Source organism: Thermobia domestica, chromosome 9 (assembly GCF_964235325.1).
Source record: "Thermobia domestica chromosome 9, izTheDome1.hap1.1, whole genome shotgun sequence".
NCBI lineage: Eukaryota > Metazoa > Arthropoda > Insecta > Zygentoma > Lepismatidae > Thermobia > Thermobia domestica.
The window spans coordinates 283,665,770-283,679,692 of NC_137462.1; the positions used below are offsets into that span (position 1 = coordinate 283,665,770).

At 36.9% G+C, this 13,923-nt stretch overlaps 1 protein-coding gene across 1 annotated transcript in view; it reads right to left on the reverse strand.

Moving 5' to 3' along the window:
* LOC145660734 (uncharacterized) overlaps positions 1-13,426 on the reverse strand; it is a 32,734-nt gene extending 19,308 nt beyond the window's left edge. Inside the window, exon 1 of the mRNA XM_081726141.1 lies at positions 12,923-13,426. Within this exon, the coding sequence (XP_081582267.1) occupies positions 12,923-13,287 (365 nt within the window). The 5' untranslated portion in view covers positions 13,288-13,426. The remainder of the gene's footprint in view (positions 1-12,922) is intronic.
* Positions 13,427-13,923: the final 497 nt, after the last annotated feature.

A 13,923-nucleotide genomic window follows, 5' to 3' on the forward strand; every position in this document is an offset into this window, starting at 1 on the left:
GAGAGAAGAGAAAGAGATACATCTGCAACATATGTATATGTGACTTATTAAATAAGTGTAGGAATTACGTAGTTAAAGGACACGTAAGTAAGCGAAAAGGAGATATAGAAGTCTGAACTTTTAGAAACGTCCTAGACAGGTGAAAATATTGTTAACAATTGCAAAAGATATCACGTAATTTTCTTTTCTTATATCCTAGTATCTTTTTTCACATCCAAACATCTCTATCCAGAATTACGAGATAAAAGTGAATAGAGAAACATTTCCATCTGAAGGATTAAATCAGAAAAAAAATCTTTTCGCTCGGAATAGTTTCGAACTCACAACCCTTGAATATATGAGTCAGCGCTCTAGCGATTGGTGTGTATTAATCAAATTGGCCGAAATGAAATCTTTGAGTTTTACGTCCCGCGGTTATGCCGGTTAGGCTAAAGGAGACGGAGATGATGATGAGTAATGAATGAAATGGTGGAATGAAGAAAGTAGAAGCAAACGGGAGAACCCCGAGAAAACCCACGCACACGGTGTTTGTCCACCACAAAGTTCACTTGGCGGGGTTGGGATCAAACCCGGGACCCCAAGCACCAGAAGTGAACGCTCTACCACTGAGCCACCGAGGCCAAACCAAGTTGGCCGAGATAATTGCTTCATATAGCTATTGCTATAATAATAATAATAAGAAGAAGAAGAAGTACAGAATTTTAAAAGGCGCATTTGTTAAAAGTTTGTATTTTAAGATTTTAATAAGATTTTAATAAATATAAATGTAAGTGTGGTGTATCCATACGTATTGCTCAAACTGCGCAACTCACTACCATAGTCCCATAGGGGTTGTGCGCGTATGATACAGCAGCCTTGCATATTCCTCCATTTGGAGGGAAAAGTATTGCTATCTGAGAGCATCACTTAGAGAAACAACCACTAGATAAATCTGCAGAAATTTCATTCACGTTAAGTTCTAAGAGAGAAATTAATGCAAAGAAAACCAAAATAATAATACGCATCATGCAGAGACCGAGAAGTATACAAAGCTAAACAAAATTGGGAAAAAGGAAAGAGGAAAAAGAAAGAGAAAAAGACGGGAATAAATTAAATTTTAACACACAGTCTGCGTCTTTCCCCCTGCCCCTGGACCTGTCTTGGGTTTTCTTCCTTCATAGGATAAATCTCTTTCAGCACCGAACGCGAACATCATTTATAGTGTTTAATTCCTTGAAAGAAAATGTAATTCAGTCTAGGGTGCGACTCGAACACAGAATTTTTACAACAACTGTTACACACGCTACCCACTTATCTACAGGTATACACGCTATATCAACTCCGTATAAATCAGCTATTACACGCGCTGTTATCAAACGTGTTAAATCAGTCATTGTCAGTGAGTTGGTGGGGTATGACACACGCTGTTTCTCTACCAAAAGTTCACTTCGAGGGGGCTGGGATCGAACCAGGGACCCCAAGCACCAGAGGTGAACGCTCTACTACTGAACCACCGCGGCTCCAGCTGTATTTAGAGGCTAACGCCTTTGAAAGAATCACCATTGATTTCAGCGATCGTGAAAACTATGGATTTGACACAAAATCGGCCATTTTCTAATATCATTACATGTCCTGGTAAATGCACTCCTCCCCTGAGAACCGTGGGTCGAATTAAAAAAAAAACGCTTCGTCCTAGTCTGGGGCCTGGACAAAAGTATCTGTGATCAAAATTTAGTAACTTTATGTCAACTCATCTGATCCCCAGGACGCACACAGACAGACACACAAGCAAACTCGTGCTTCATATACACAACAGATAGAACAAACAGCGTTCTTTTGCATAGAACGTTGCTATGTTGCTTCCACCCAGTTAAGCCTTCTACTAAGTGCCGGAGGGCATTAGTCTTTTATACGTAAATACGTCTGTTGAATTTGCCTCTTCTATGGAATAATGGGTCGCGTGTACTCTTACTATTAGCAATTCTGTTGTTATTGACCTTGAAGAACCAACAAATGTTTTTTCTTGAAGACACAAGTCGCTTTGGTCCGTGATGTTGATATACAGTAGAAATGACCTATGCATTACTCACCCGTTGTGAAATAGAAAGAGTATGTTAATTTTATATGAACATTCACAAATCTGTTATAGCAAGAGGCCTTTCTACAACTACTTCCAATCTGGATTAAATTTCTCGGCTAACTTTTTGAATTATACACAAGAGTATCATTGATATGTTAGTGTTAATGATATTTATGAGACTAAGGACAGGTTTTAAACTTCCAAACCATGCTGTGCATAAAAGTAGGAAAAGTTCCAGAGCCCTGCGAACCCAGGCCCAAAGACCGGCCCGGCCCGGCATGGATGGATCTATATTCAGTGCCCGGTTCGACCCGATCCGGCCCGGCCCGAATCTCGAGCCGGGCACAAACGGGCCGGGCACGAAAGAGCCGGGCTTTGAACGGACCGGGCATAACCGGCCTGGGAACAACCAAGTTGATAAGTCAAGTCAATCCTTCAATATGCAATGGGAAATGAGAAATGTGGCGTCATAATATTGCAATGTCTATTTGTCCTCGAATCGTGTGAAAGGTTACCCAAGGTTTTCTTTCTATGTCCCTATTCTGTCTGTATATTTGTTATCTGTGCTTGCTCTGTCCAGCCATGTTTATTATACAATAATACAGCTCATGAACGTAAAAGTCTTATACTACGCTCATTAGTGCATTAGAAATAACAGAGAAGATATGTAAAACTGTTACACAGTATGTGATACTAATACTACAACTACTACAGCTGATACTACTATTACTATTACGATTACGAATGGTAGTGTTAATTCCACTATTGCTGCCACTGCTACACTATTAATACTATCACTACTGTTACTACTCATTACTATACTAATGCGACAGCGAATACCACTACTGCTATTACTAGTAATACGAAAACAAAACAATGAAAACGAAATCTTTGAGTTTTACGTCCCACAGTTATGCCGGCTAGGCTAAAGGAGGCGGTGATGATGAGAAATAAATGAAATGGTGGGATGAATAAAGTGGGAGGAAACGGGAGAACGCCGAGAAATCCCCCACACGGTGTTTGTCCACCACAAAGTTCACTTGGCGAGAGCTGGCATCGAGCCAGGGACCCTATCCACTAGACATGAACGTTCAACCACTGAGCCACCATTCCAGGAACACCTAAGCGACCCTGGCATCTTGGTGATTTATTTGATTATTATGTTGTTATATTTGTAGTATCATACTATAAACAATACAGAACGATGTAACACTATTTGGTATTCGCCTTGCTAATTGAACATTACTACAAATTGTACTGATGTGAGCGCGCCAGTTCACGGTTTTGACCTCCGTGGTCTTATGGTAGCGTACCAAATTCTACTTTGTAGGTCAAGTACTTAACTTTATTATACGTTCTTTAGGTAACTGCGGCTCAGGCCGTATGGATGATGGGATGAATTGGTGGAATGAAAACAGTGGGAGGAAGCGGGACCACCCCGGAAACTCCCAAGCACACGGTGTTTGTCCACCACAAAGCTCACATAGCACAAGCAGTGATTGATGCTCTAGCACCTCTAGCACCTCATGTGAGTGTTTTTCCTACTGAGCCAGCGTTGTCCCTCGTAGATCAAGCATTGGTTCACATTCTACGCAGACCGGCCATAATAACTAGCATTTCCCCATTTTATTCTGTACTTAGAAGGTAAATTCGGTACCACGAGATATTTCAACTCTGACGCGAAGTCGTAGCAGTTGTAGCAGTATTAGCAGTGGTCCTAGTAATAATAGTAAAAGTAGTAGTAGTAGAAGTAGTAATAGTGATAGTATTACAGTACTTTGCAGTTTTGAATAAAGAGTCAGCTTCCCAAACACATTACGATTAGCATAGGCTGACAGTAAGACCGTACGATCACGGCAAAGGCAGGGGTAGTGGAGGACATTTAAGAAAAAGGCTGACAAGATTAGTTTACGATCCGTCTTTCAAAGTGGCCGGGCCGGGTTCGGCCCTATAGCATTTGTGCTCGGCCGGGAATGTGCCTGATCCGGTTCGGCCCGGAATATGCCTGGCCCGGTTAGGGTCCGGTCCAGTTTGATATTTGAAACGGGCAGGCAGGGCAGGGACGGGCATATTCTGTTCCGAACCAGGCGCTTCCGGCCAGTGCAGGGCTCTGCTGTCGACAGATACCAGAGTAAAGACAGTGATATAGAGAAATGGTTTTCTGCTATTGATTCTGCATCCAACGAAGAGGTTCCATCTTATCTCTTAACTCTATATTCAAGCCAGAAGTGGTTCAAATTTGCAACTTGCGGTTCTAACATTTAACGGCAACACACAGAGAGAAGACTTTTTTGTAAACTATTGCACATCTAGAGGCAACATGTCATGGTCATCCACAATACTTTACTAAAATTGAAAAGGGTTTAAATTTATTATTACTTCCGGTTTCAACAACAGTTTCAACTTTTATCGCCGTAGCATGAAACGGTAACATAGCGAGAACTGATTTTTGAAAACGAGTTACCATCTAGAGCCAATATCAAGAGTATCCAATATATTCTACCGAAACCACAAATGGTTGAAATTTACTATCATTTCCGGTTTCAATCTCTAATTTCCGCCTAGTAGAAATAGTAAATTCTGCAAGGTGTGGTCTTTTGCAATTAATTCAGTGTCCAAAGAATAGATTTTATTTCCTTCGTTAACCTTCTACTCAAACCGGAATTGGTTCAAATTAGCAATTTCCGGTTTGAACGCTTGTCAATATATAAAGAAGATGATAACGGATATTGAGAAGTGGTTTCTGCAAATGATTTAGAGTCTAAAGAGACATATCATGACTATCTACAATATTCCAATAAATTCGGCTGCAGTTAGAAGTTACTATAACTGGTTTAAATAACGGTTTCAACGTTTATCGCTATAGAACGAAAACGGCAAGGGATAGCGAGAAGCAGTTTGAAGCAAACAATTCAGCCTCTCAACAAACATATAGTTACTATCCATATAACTCTACCAAAGCTGGTAATTGTTCAAATTTACTAGTACTTTCGGTCCCAATACTGATTTCCCTAGAGCAAAAATGTTAAAAGATATTAAAAAGTAGCTTTTTGCAAACGATTCATCGTCTCAAGAATAGCTTCCTCCTTCTCCATGGCAGCTTTGATCAAAGCAGAATTTGTTAAAATTAGCCATATTCTGTTTGAACGTTCCTCGCCATAGAACGAAAGCAGTAACAGATAGCTAGAACATCATTGTCCAAACGTTTTAGCGTATCAAGGCAATATACCATAATTATTGTCAACACCCTACCGGAACAGGAAGTGGTTCAAATTGACTATTACTTCTTATTTCAAGTCTTTTTCCCGTAGATCAAAACAATAGGAGATACCAGGCTCGGCTTTTTTTTACGATCAACAGGAAGTGTTTCAAATTAACTAGTATTTCCTATTTCAATTCTTGTTTCCAGGAATCAAAACAATAGGAGATATCAAGATACGGCTTTTTCACAATCAACTCAGGGCCGTAGGAAAGTGTTCCTCCAAGAGTTCAGCATCACTAGAATATTTTCCACCAATTCCTATTCAAATCAAATGTAGCTGAAGTTAGCCAAGTACGGTTTCAACGTGTATTGCTACAAGTTTCTAATCTATGACTAAGTGTGAAAACTTGTTGCATATATTAGACGAGTTACGAGTACCAATACTAAACTAAAAGAAGTGAGTATCGTTTCACAGTGTGAAACGAAGATTTCCAATCTATATGAATTCAATAGTCAAACTTGAAGTAGTATTCTCATCTGTCACAAAAGAAAATGCATGTTTTTCGAGGGATAGTATCTTTCTATCACCTCTCGAAATAATTAAATGTTTTAAAGGACCAATCCCTAACCATAAATCGACAAATGTATTATCTTTCGTTTTGCAACTCAGACAAGATGCGATAGAAATATCGTAAACCTTAATAGAAAGAAAAAAAACAGCTACGTTCTTTTACAAGCTTGAAACTTACGAATATTAGCAATATATATTTACAGAGTAGGGAGTTTCTACTACATTATTCCGTAGTTCATTGGATCCGTACAGAACTACCACCCAGATGACTCGTGTTCGAAACTTCGTGCTTTGCTTGTGTTAAAAGAAAAAGATGATTACAATTGTAATTGAACTCAAAATCAAGTCAAGTTAGAGACGTGCACGAGACGAGTCGAGACAGAATTTTCCTGACAAAATTCGAGTCGAGACAGCTTTTCCAATAGAGAAATATACATTTTTCGAGTCGAGATATTCCTTTTACAGCACATTTTCGAGAAGAGACAGCCTCAAATCTTGTCTCGTGCGCATCTTTAAGTCAAGTCTATGATGGAACTCAGGAAATCAGCACTTATAATTACTTTACTGTTAGGATACAGCTGAGTTGATTAACTATGTTCTATGCTATCAAATGAACTAAAAATATTACATTGAAGTTTTCCAGACAAGATTATTGGCGTGGACAGGAAACTGTATAGCGAAAAGGAAGATAGATAGTGAAGGGTTAACTTTAAACGGCCCGCTCCAGTTGAAGTGCTTATACAGACACAGACATACAATGAATGACACGGAGAATCAGTCGTATTAGCAAATGCTAAAACAAATCTTATGCTCTTACTCACTTTCACTAACGTGTCTGCTCACTACGTACGCATCGTAAGTATATACACTACGAGAGAATATATAGGCCGAACTCAGATTTTGAGTACAGTGTCAAAAGTTCATTTCCGTAAACTGTAAAAGGCAGTGATGCTCAAGCAATAATAGTCCACTTATGTTCTATTAAATCCACTTGTTCTATTTATTGAATATTACAAATATTATGCAAACTTGCGAACTAAAATGATATATAACAAATTAAAACAAGATGGTAATCGATACAAATGTAGAGGATGGATATGACATGCCCGAGTATGATGGGGAAAGCTATTTGTTTACTTCTTGGCCAACCACTAAAAGCATTTATAAATCCATATCCTACTTTGTTATGCGCAATTAGTACATTCAATATTCACGAACGACGACGACCTGAAGAGTGAGGATACCGTTGCAAGTAACAACTGTAGTCATAATATTATAGTTAAACTAAGCAACGGTGAAAATAGTGGGGAAATTAGAATGACCAATACTGAACAGTTTACATCGCTCATTTTGAAATAAGGCTAGCAAATTAAACTTACAAGAAATTACAAAAATCAGTGAAATTTGGCGTTATACTAAGCATGTTTTTTGGGGGAAAAGCGAGGATCTCCGGTGGGGATATTTCAGTTGTTATCTTGTGGAGATAAATCCCCCTCAGCCCCCCGGTAATTCACACCCTGAAAACAAGGGTACCGTAATTAACGATATACAGTAAGGGGTTAATATGAATAAACTGTGTTCTGATGAGCAGGCCTACTGTACTACTAGAATATAGTTTGTTGATGGTATGTAATATTGGAGTTCTTTCAGATCAGTTTCCATATCCTGCGCTTCTCTATATTCTGTATTTTTTAATTTTAAATGAAAACATTGTTATTATATTATAATTAGTTTAACAGAATAATAATAAGCTGTCATTTTTTCTAATGCCTTGGGATGGGCACGAGTCGAGCTAAAACACGACTCGAATTCAAGTCGAGTTTCGAGTCGAATCAAAGGTAATTTTCTCGAATCGAGTTCCGAGACGACGAGTCAGTTTTGGACGTCGAGCCGTTTGATAAATGGCTCGCTCGTTCCGCTCGTTTTAGAAAGACTTCCAGATTTTTACACAGCATAGGTTGGAAGGTCATTTCTATATCAACTTCATCACTTAAAGGGAACTTGTGTTCCTCGAAAGGCATTTGTTTTGTCCTTCAAGGTCAATAGAAGAATAAAAACGCTGACACTAGGAGTATTTTAAAATGCGACTCACTAAAACGATCTAACAGAATGCTGCCTCCGGCTGTTAATAAAAGGCTAACTAGCTGGAACTCGCTAGTATAGTAGGAACGTTCTATGCCAAACAACCATGTGTTGTATAAGAAATGCTAGGGGTTGTTCTGTCCATGCGAGCCAACTACGTGGAGCTCTCTGGCTCCAGCACTCACACAAATAATTTTGTCTGGGCGCTGCAGGCAAGGTTTTTAGGTTCATAGAAACATAATAAAATAAATATTTCTCACTTGCCACTATCAAAAAATAAACAATTAAAACATCCAGATGGAAGTTAAAATTTCTAACCTCTAAAGCATAATTGTTTGTTTCAAGTTTGTTTATGCAAAGGCGACCAAGAAACACATTAAATTAGTCACTTTATACTTTATGTCCGCAACAAAATCCTTGCAATTTCTTTCTGCAATAACAATAAAAGTTTTTCTTTTATGATGACTTTTTCACTTTAATTTGTATGAATGTAGTATTTTCTTTTAGTAATGTATTGATATTATCACTGCTTCTTGCACTTATTGTGCATCTTGTAAGTTGTTGAAAATATACATTAAATATCACGATTGTATATGCTAGGAATATGCATTACAGTAATTAAACTTGATCACGGGTTTAAACCTGTTTCTTTACGTTTAAGTCAGCCGTGTTACCGACTGAGATAGGACAGCCCCAACTTATATTACCGGTATATTATACTTTATCACAGCACAGCCCTTTATGACAGCGTTCATAAAAGATTTTAACTGAAAAGAAATCAATCAAATATATATATATATATATATATATCTCGAGACCCCTGAAAACATATAACACGCCCCGCCATTGATATGCATCTACATACATTTTGGAAAGTTGGCACCGTTGGTTCTATCTGTTGTGTTTGAAATCAGTGTTTCTTTCAGAAACTATGTTTCCCGAGGGGCACATTTCGTATTCCGGGGGAAACTGTTGATATTATTCTATTTATTATTATATTATACACGTATTATTTTGGTCTCTTCCGGGGGTACTCTCACAGCTCCTGGCGAGCAGTGTCCCCTAAAAACACTTCTGGAAGAAAACTTTGAAATACAATTAATCTAATATAAATAAAATAAAAAGTTTGTTTATGTATGTCTGTCTGTCTGTATGTATCTAGGCATGAGCACGAGACAAGATTTGTGGCTGTCTGGTCTCGAAAATGTGCTGTAAAAGTGATGTCTCCACTCGAAAAATGTATATTTCACTATTGGAAGAGCCGTGTCTCGACTCGAATTTTGTCAGGAAAATCCTGTCTCGACTCGTCTCGTGCGCATCCCTATATGTATCTGTGTGCTGCCTGGAGACCAGACGAGAGGACCGACAGTTACCAAATTTTGATGTCGGGTACCTTCATCAAGGCCCCAGATCAAGATGAAGCGTTCTTTTTTTTAAAAAAAAAAATCGAACCAAGGGGTTTCAGGAGACATTTACAGGGACATGTAAAAGTAGTAGAAAATGACCGATATTACTGTCAAATTCATAGTTTTGGCGGTCTCTGAGATCAATGGTGAAACTCCGATTGCATTAACTTCCAAATTCACAGCAAATTTTTGCGGGTCGGGATACCGGAGGCGATACCCACACATGTAAAATTAATCCAAATTGACCAATATTAATGTCAAATCCATAGTTTTCGCACTCGCTGAAAACAACGGTGATACTACTACAGGCGTTGACTTCCAAATACAGCCACCATGCGAATAATGGGTTTTTCAGATAGTTATTAATATATGCAAGAAATAAATTATTAATATAAATGGGAATAGATAGGAACACATTTTGAAAGAAAGAAACGAAAGTGTAAATATACATAACCATATCTGACTTTGGATAGTCTATCCTAAACAATAATCACTAATCTAATAAGAAGAAAGTAACTTTGGTAAATTAACTTCGGTGTCATTTTTCGCGAGGTGGTATTGCACATTTAAAATATGAATATTTAGGGATGCGCACGAGTCGACATGTCTCGAATCTCCACTGGAATTCGAGTTGACACACTTCGAACCCCGTGAATCTTCCACTGATTACGGTTCAAATGATAAATTTGGACAAAAGGAATAACCAAATCAAATCAATTCACGAGGATCAATTTTCCTGTCCGTGATTTGGCACTTTTGTGGGACATATGCTAAACTATTAGAATGTGGTTCCTGAGTCGGTACCAGAAAATACATAATTTTCTTTACAAATATCGATAATTCAAACTAAGTACTGATACCGGTACCATCATTCTAATATCAATATTATAAAATGCATGCAGTTTTGTGTAGAAAGTAAAATGTTTAAATACTGAAGGGAAAACATTGCACAGAAACGTATATTCACAATACTTTTTTGTATGTTGTGCAAAGTAACCCCAACATTAAAACATTACAATTTCAACAATTACATCAAAGTCCCATTATGCACACTAGTAGTCTACGAAACTGACTTAACATTGACGGAAATTCTTTTAAAATTTAGCGGTCTTTATAGTGACTGCTTTCCATACCAGTTCAACAACAAACCCTCCCGGTAATTAGAACTGATGCTGACCGCCAACATTAACGCCAAAACACAGTTACAGGTTCTATCTTACAGGGTAGTTGAAACTTCATGTTTACAGTTCATGGTTTTACCGACAGAGGACTGTGAAACCTTTTTCATATTTTGTAGGTAGTAATGCCCGATGTGCAAAGTACCCCCTTGTTACGGTAGCTAGTAACAACTAGTGATGGGTAAATTCCCGGGAAGTTACTTCTAGGGAATATTCCCCAGAAGATTCCCAAAATGGGAATTTATCCGAGAATTTATGTACAATCAGAAAGAAAATTGCATTCTATTACTATATTATGATTTCAAAGTTGAATTAATTTTTATATCACAGCATATTATGACTGTTGTCCACAGAGGATTCTTTAAAATATATATTCTGAACGGTACTATGTTACTTTATTAACAGTTTATTATATTTAGAGAGTAGGCATAAATGCATATTTATTTACAATATGTTCTATCAATTAAATCTGTATGAAAAAATTATATAGTAAATTATATAGTAATAATTTAAATTTATATGTAAATGGATTTGCTTAACTTGACTGTATTACTGATATTATAACACTTTAAATTTATAAATGTTATAAACCAATTAGGTTGGGTAAATGCTAGAAGATACATGTCTCACCAATTTATCAACATTTACGCATACATATTTATGTTCACAAAATTTGCAAGATACTTATCTTTATATTTTAACACGTAACATTGCCTTACACGACCTTTCATTCTACATATTTTTCGAAATTCCATACGTTAATTCACATGTAAAAGAAGTCCGAGTACCTCTTCAGAAATTCGAGTCAGAGAGAGGAGACAGACCGACGACTATTATTAATGGTGGTTCAGGGTTTATTAATAGTACTTCATCTCTATTTCTACATAATTCTAAATTACTTTACAAAATGGTTCTTTTTCATCATTTGTAAATTAATACTTTGCTAATTTTGTCTGTTCTTTAGCATTGGAGGCCAGCTTTTGCACCTACTTTTTTGCGATATTCTATTCCGATGCGGCTGTTTTATAGTTTCATACGTTAAATTACGTTACCAACGTTAAATTCAAACATCTTTGCAGACCGAGCGTTAGCGAATGAAGGCGGATTAGAGCCCCGCATGGCACGTTGTTTTCTATCTTTGTTACCAACAATTCACGTTCTTTTCTCCAGTAAATCACTTCCACTTACCTTACTGTTTTGTATTAATCCCCTAGTGCCTTAAAAAAATGCGTTCGATTTTTTTTTTTTTTTTTTTTGACTACTTGAACATTACTATCAACTTATTTCTTCCGTAAATCATACTATTTTTTGCTAGCTTTGGCCCCACGATACTAAACAATTACTTTACCTTTTAGTGAAAATGGAAATGGAACTTAAAAAATCATATTATTAGTTATATAAAGTACCTCAAATAATTTAAAATTTCTTAACTCCAAATTCTTTAAAACCTATAATTAAATCATAATATATTAAAACAAAATAATTAGTCATATGGTTCTTATAATTTGGAAAATAAAGTAAAGAAATGGAAATAAATTCCTTCCCGGGAATTTATAGGCCAGGGAAAAAACCCGGGAATATTCCCATTTTTTAAATTCCTTCCCACCGGGAATATTCCCACTGCCCATCACTAGTAACAACTGTAAGCGAAATGAAGTATCAAAATTCAATGTGGCAACCATCTAGCACATGCTGGTTAGCGTTGTTTTTACAATAATTTATATATCATATACGTTAACTAAGCCCTTCTATTGAGAAATGGAGGTCCATACCCTAGAAATGATTCCTGGGAATGTAAAAACTCGACTTCCTTGAAAGAAATGAGTGCAGCTATGAAGTGGATTGATGTATGGACCTCTACAATTAATGAACATTCATTGTTGGTTAAAATATTCTTTATCTTGTATTTTTCTTATGTCTTTCGAAGCCCTCCGGAAAAATGAGACTAGACCCATTTGAGCTAAATCCTAAGTAAAAATACAAACGTCCATAGCTTTTGTTCCAATACAATACATTCCACGTTTAGATTTGGAAAATTTTAGGATAATTACCATTCTCAAGATTTGTTATTTTACATAAGTCTCTATATAAATAAACAATATCGTCGAGCACCGATATTTTAAATATGGGCAACAATTAGTGAGAAATGTGTAATCAATAATAAAGAAATAATTATTTTATCAAGCTATGAACTACATAAAATTTGTATGAGTGGTATCGATCTTACTATTACTTTTATTTGGTATACAGCTAGTCTATGTGTGCCATGCCATTTCCAAATTGTAGGTTACTAACTTACGTTCGAGATATCTCTTATACCTAAATATTTCTCGTGAAGTATTGCTTTTAACCAACAAAGTTTCCGAACGCATGTAACCGTATTATCAATCTGAACCAGTTAGTATATGCAAAATTGAACATTACCTTTCTGGCCGAACTGAATTTAAACTTTTTTTTGTTAATTGTTGGGAGTAATTAGAGTACGACGGGCAAGTCTCCTGAACCACTATTTTTCTTAGCGTTTCTATATTACTTTCAAATGCAGGATCTTCTTCTACTGCTAATTCTGATTTCACTCTATCAACGTTTAATTTCACATCCAAAGAACACATAGTTGTATCCTTGGCCATTGTTTCCTCTCCTTCCGTTGTAGATAATATTAACTCTTTGTTGTCAGTCATCAGTTCGTAGGTCCACCCTTTCCTTTTGAGTGGATCTTCCTGAGGTAAGTCATAAGCAATTTCTTCTTTGCACATCAATTCCACCTTAAAAGACGCCTCACCAGCCATTGTGAATTGAAGTATAATAAGAATTTAACACTTCTTATATTTCCCTTATATTTTATGTTGTCATGTTAACGAAATGATTTACAAAAACGTTCACAACAGCGTTGCCAGACTCACAGTTCGGAATTATTCAAAACCTGATCGAAATTATGCTAGATTCGGTCAAATTATACTAGATCCTCATAATTACTAATTCATGAGTTTTAAAAGGAAAAAAACGAAGTTGAGATACGACAACGTAACTTAAAATACGCAGAGCGCAAGAATGCGTGGATAGAACTCAATGCTTCACGCAACAACAAAGCTTTAACTCAATAAACTAACGCAGTCGTTGCCAGACTCAATGGCGTATATATCGTATAAATGAATTCAAAGTGTTCATTCACATATTTTGAAAGAAAATTACCTCGCAGCATAGGCGGATATGGGAATTGTCTGCTGGGGGGCAGATTTTTGGTTAGTCTCGTACCTTTCATTTCAGGAATAATGATGGTCATGAAGTCAGAAATAAAGATGGTGAAGTTGTCAAAAAGTTGGGGGGAGAATGGCTCCCATATCTTCGCTCATGTCTCGCAGTTAAAGAATTAGAAAACCCTGGGTGGAGCCAAAAAAAAAAAAAAGAAAAAGAAAAAGCCCAAT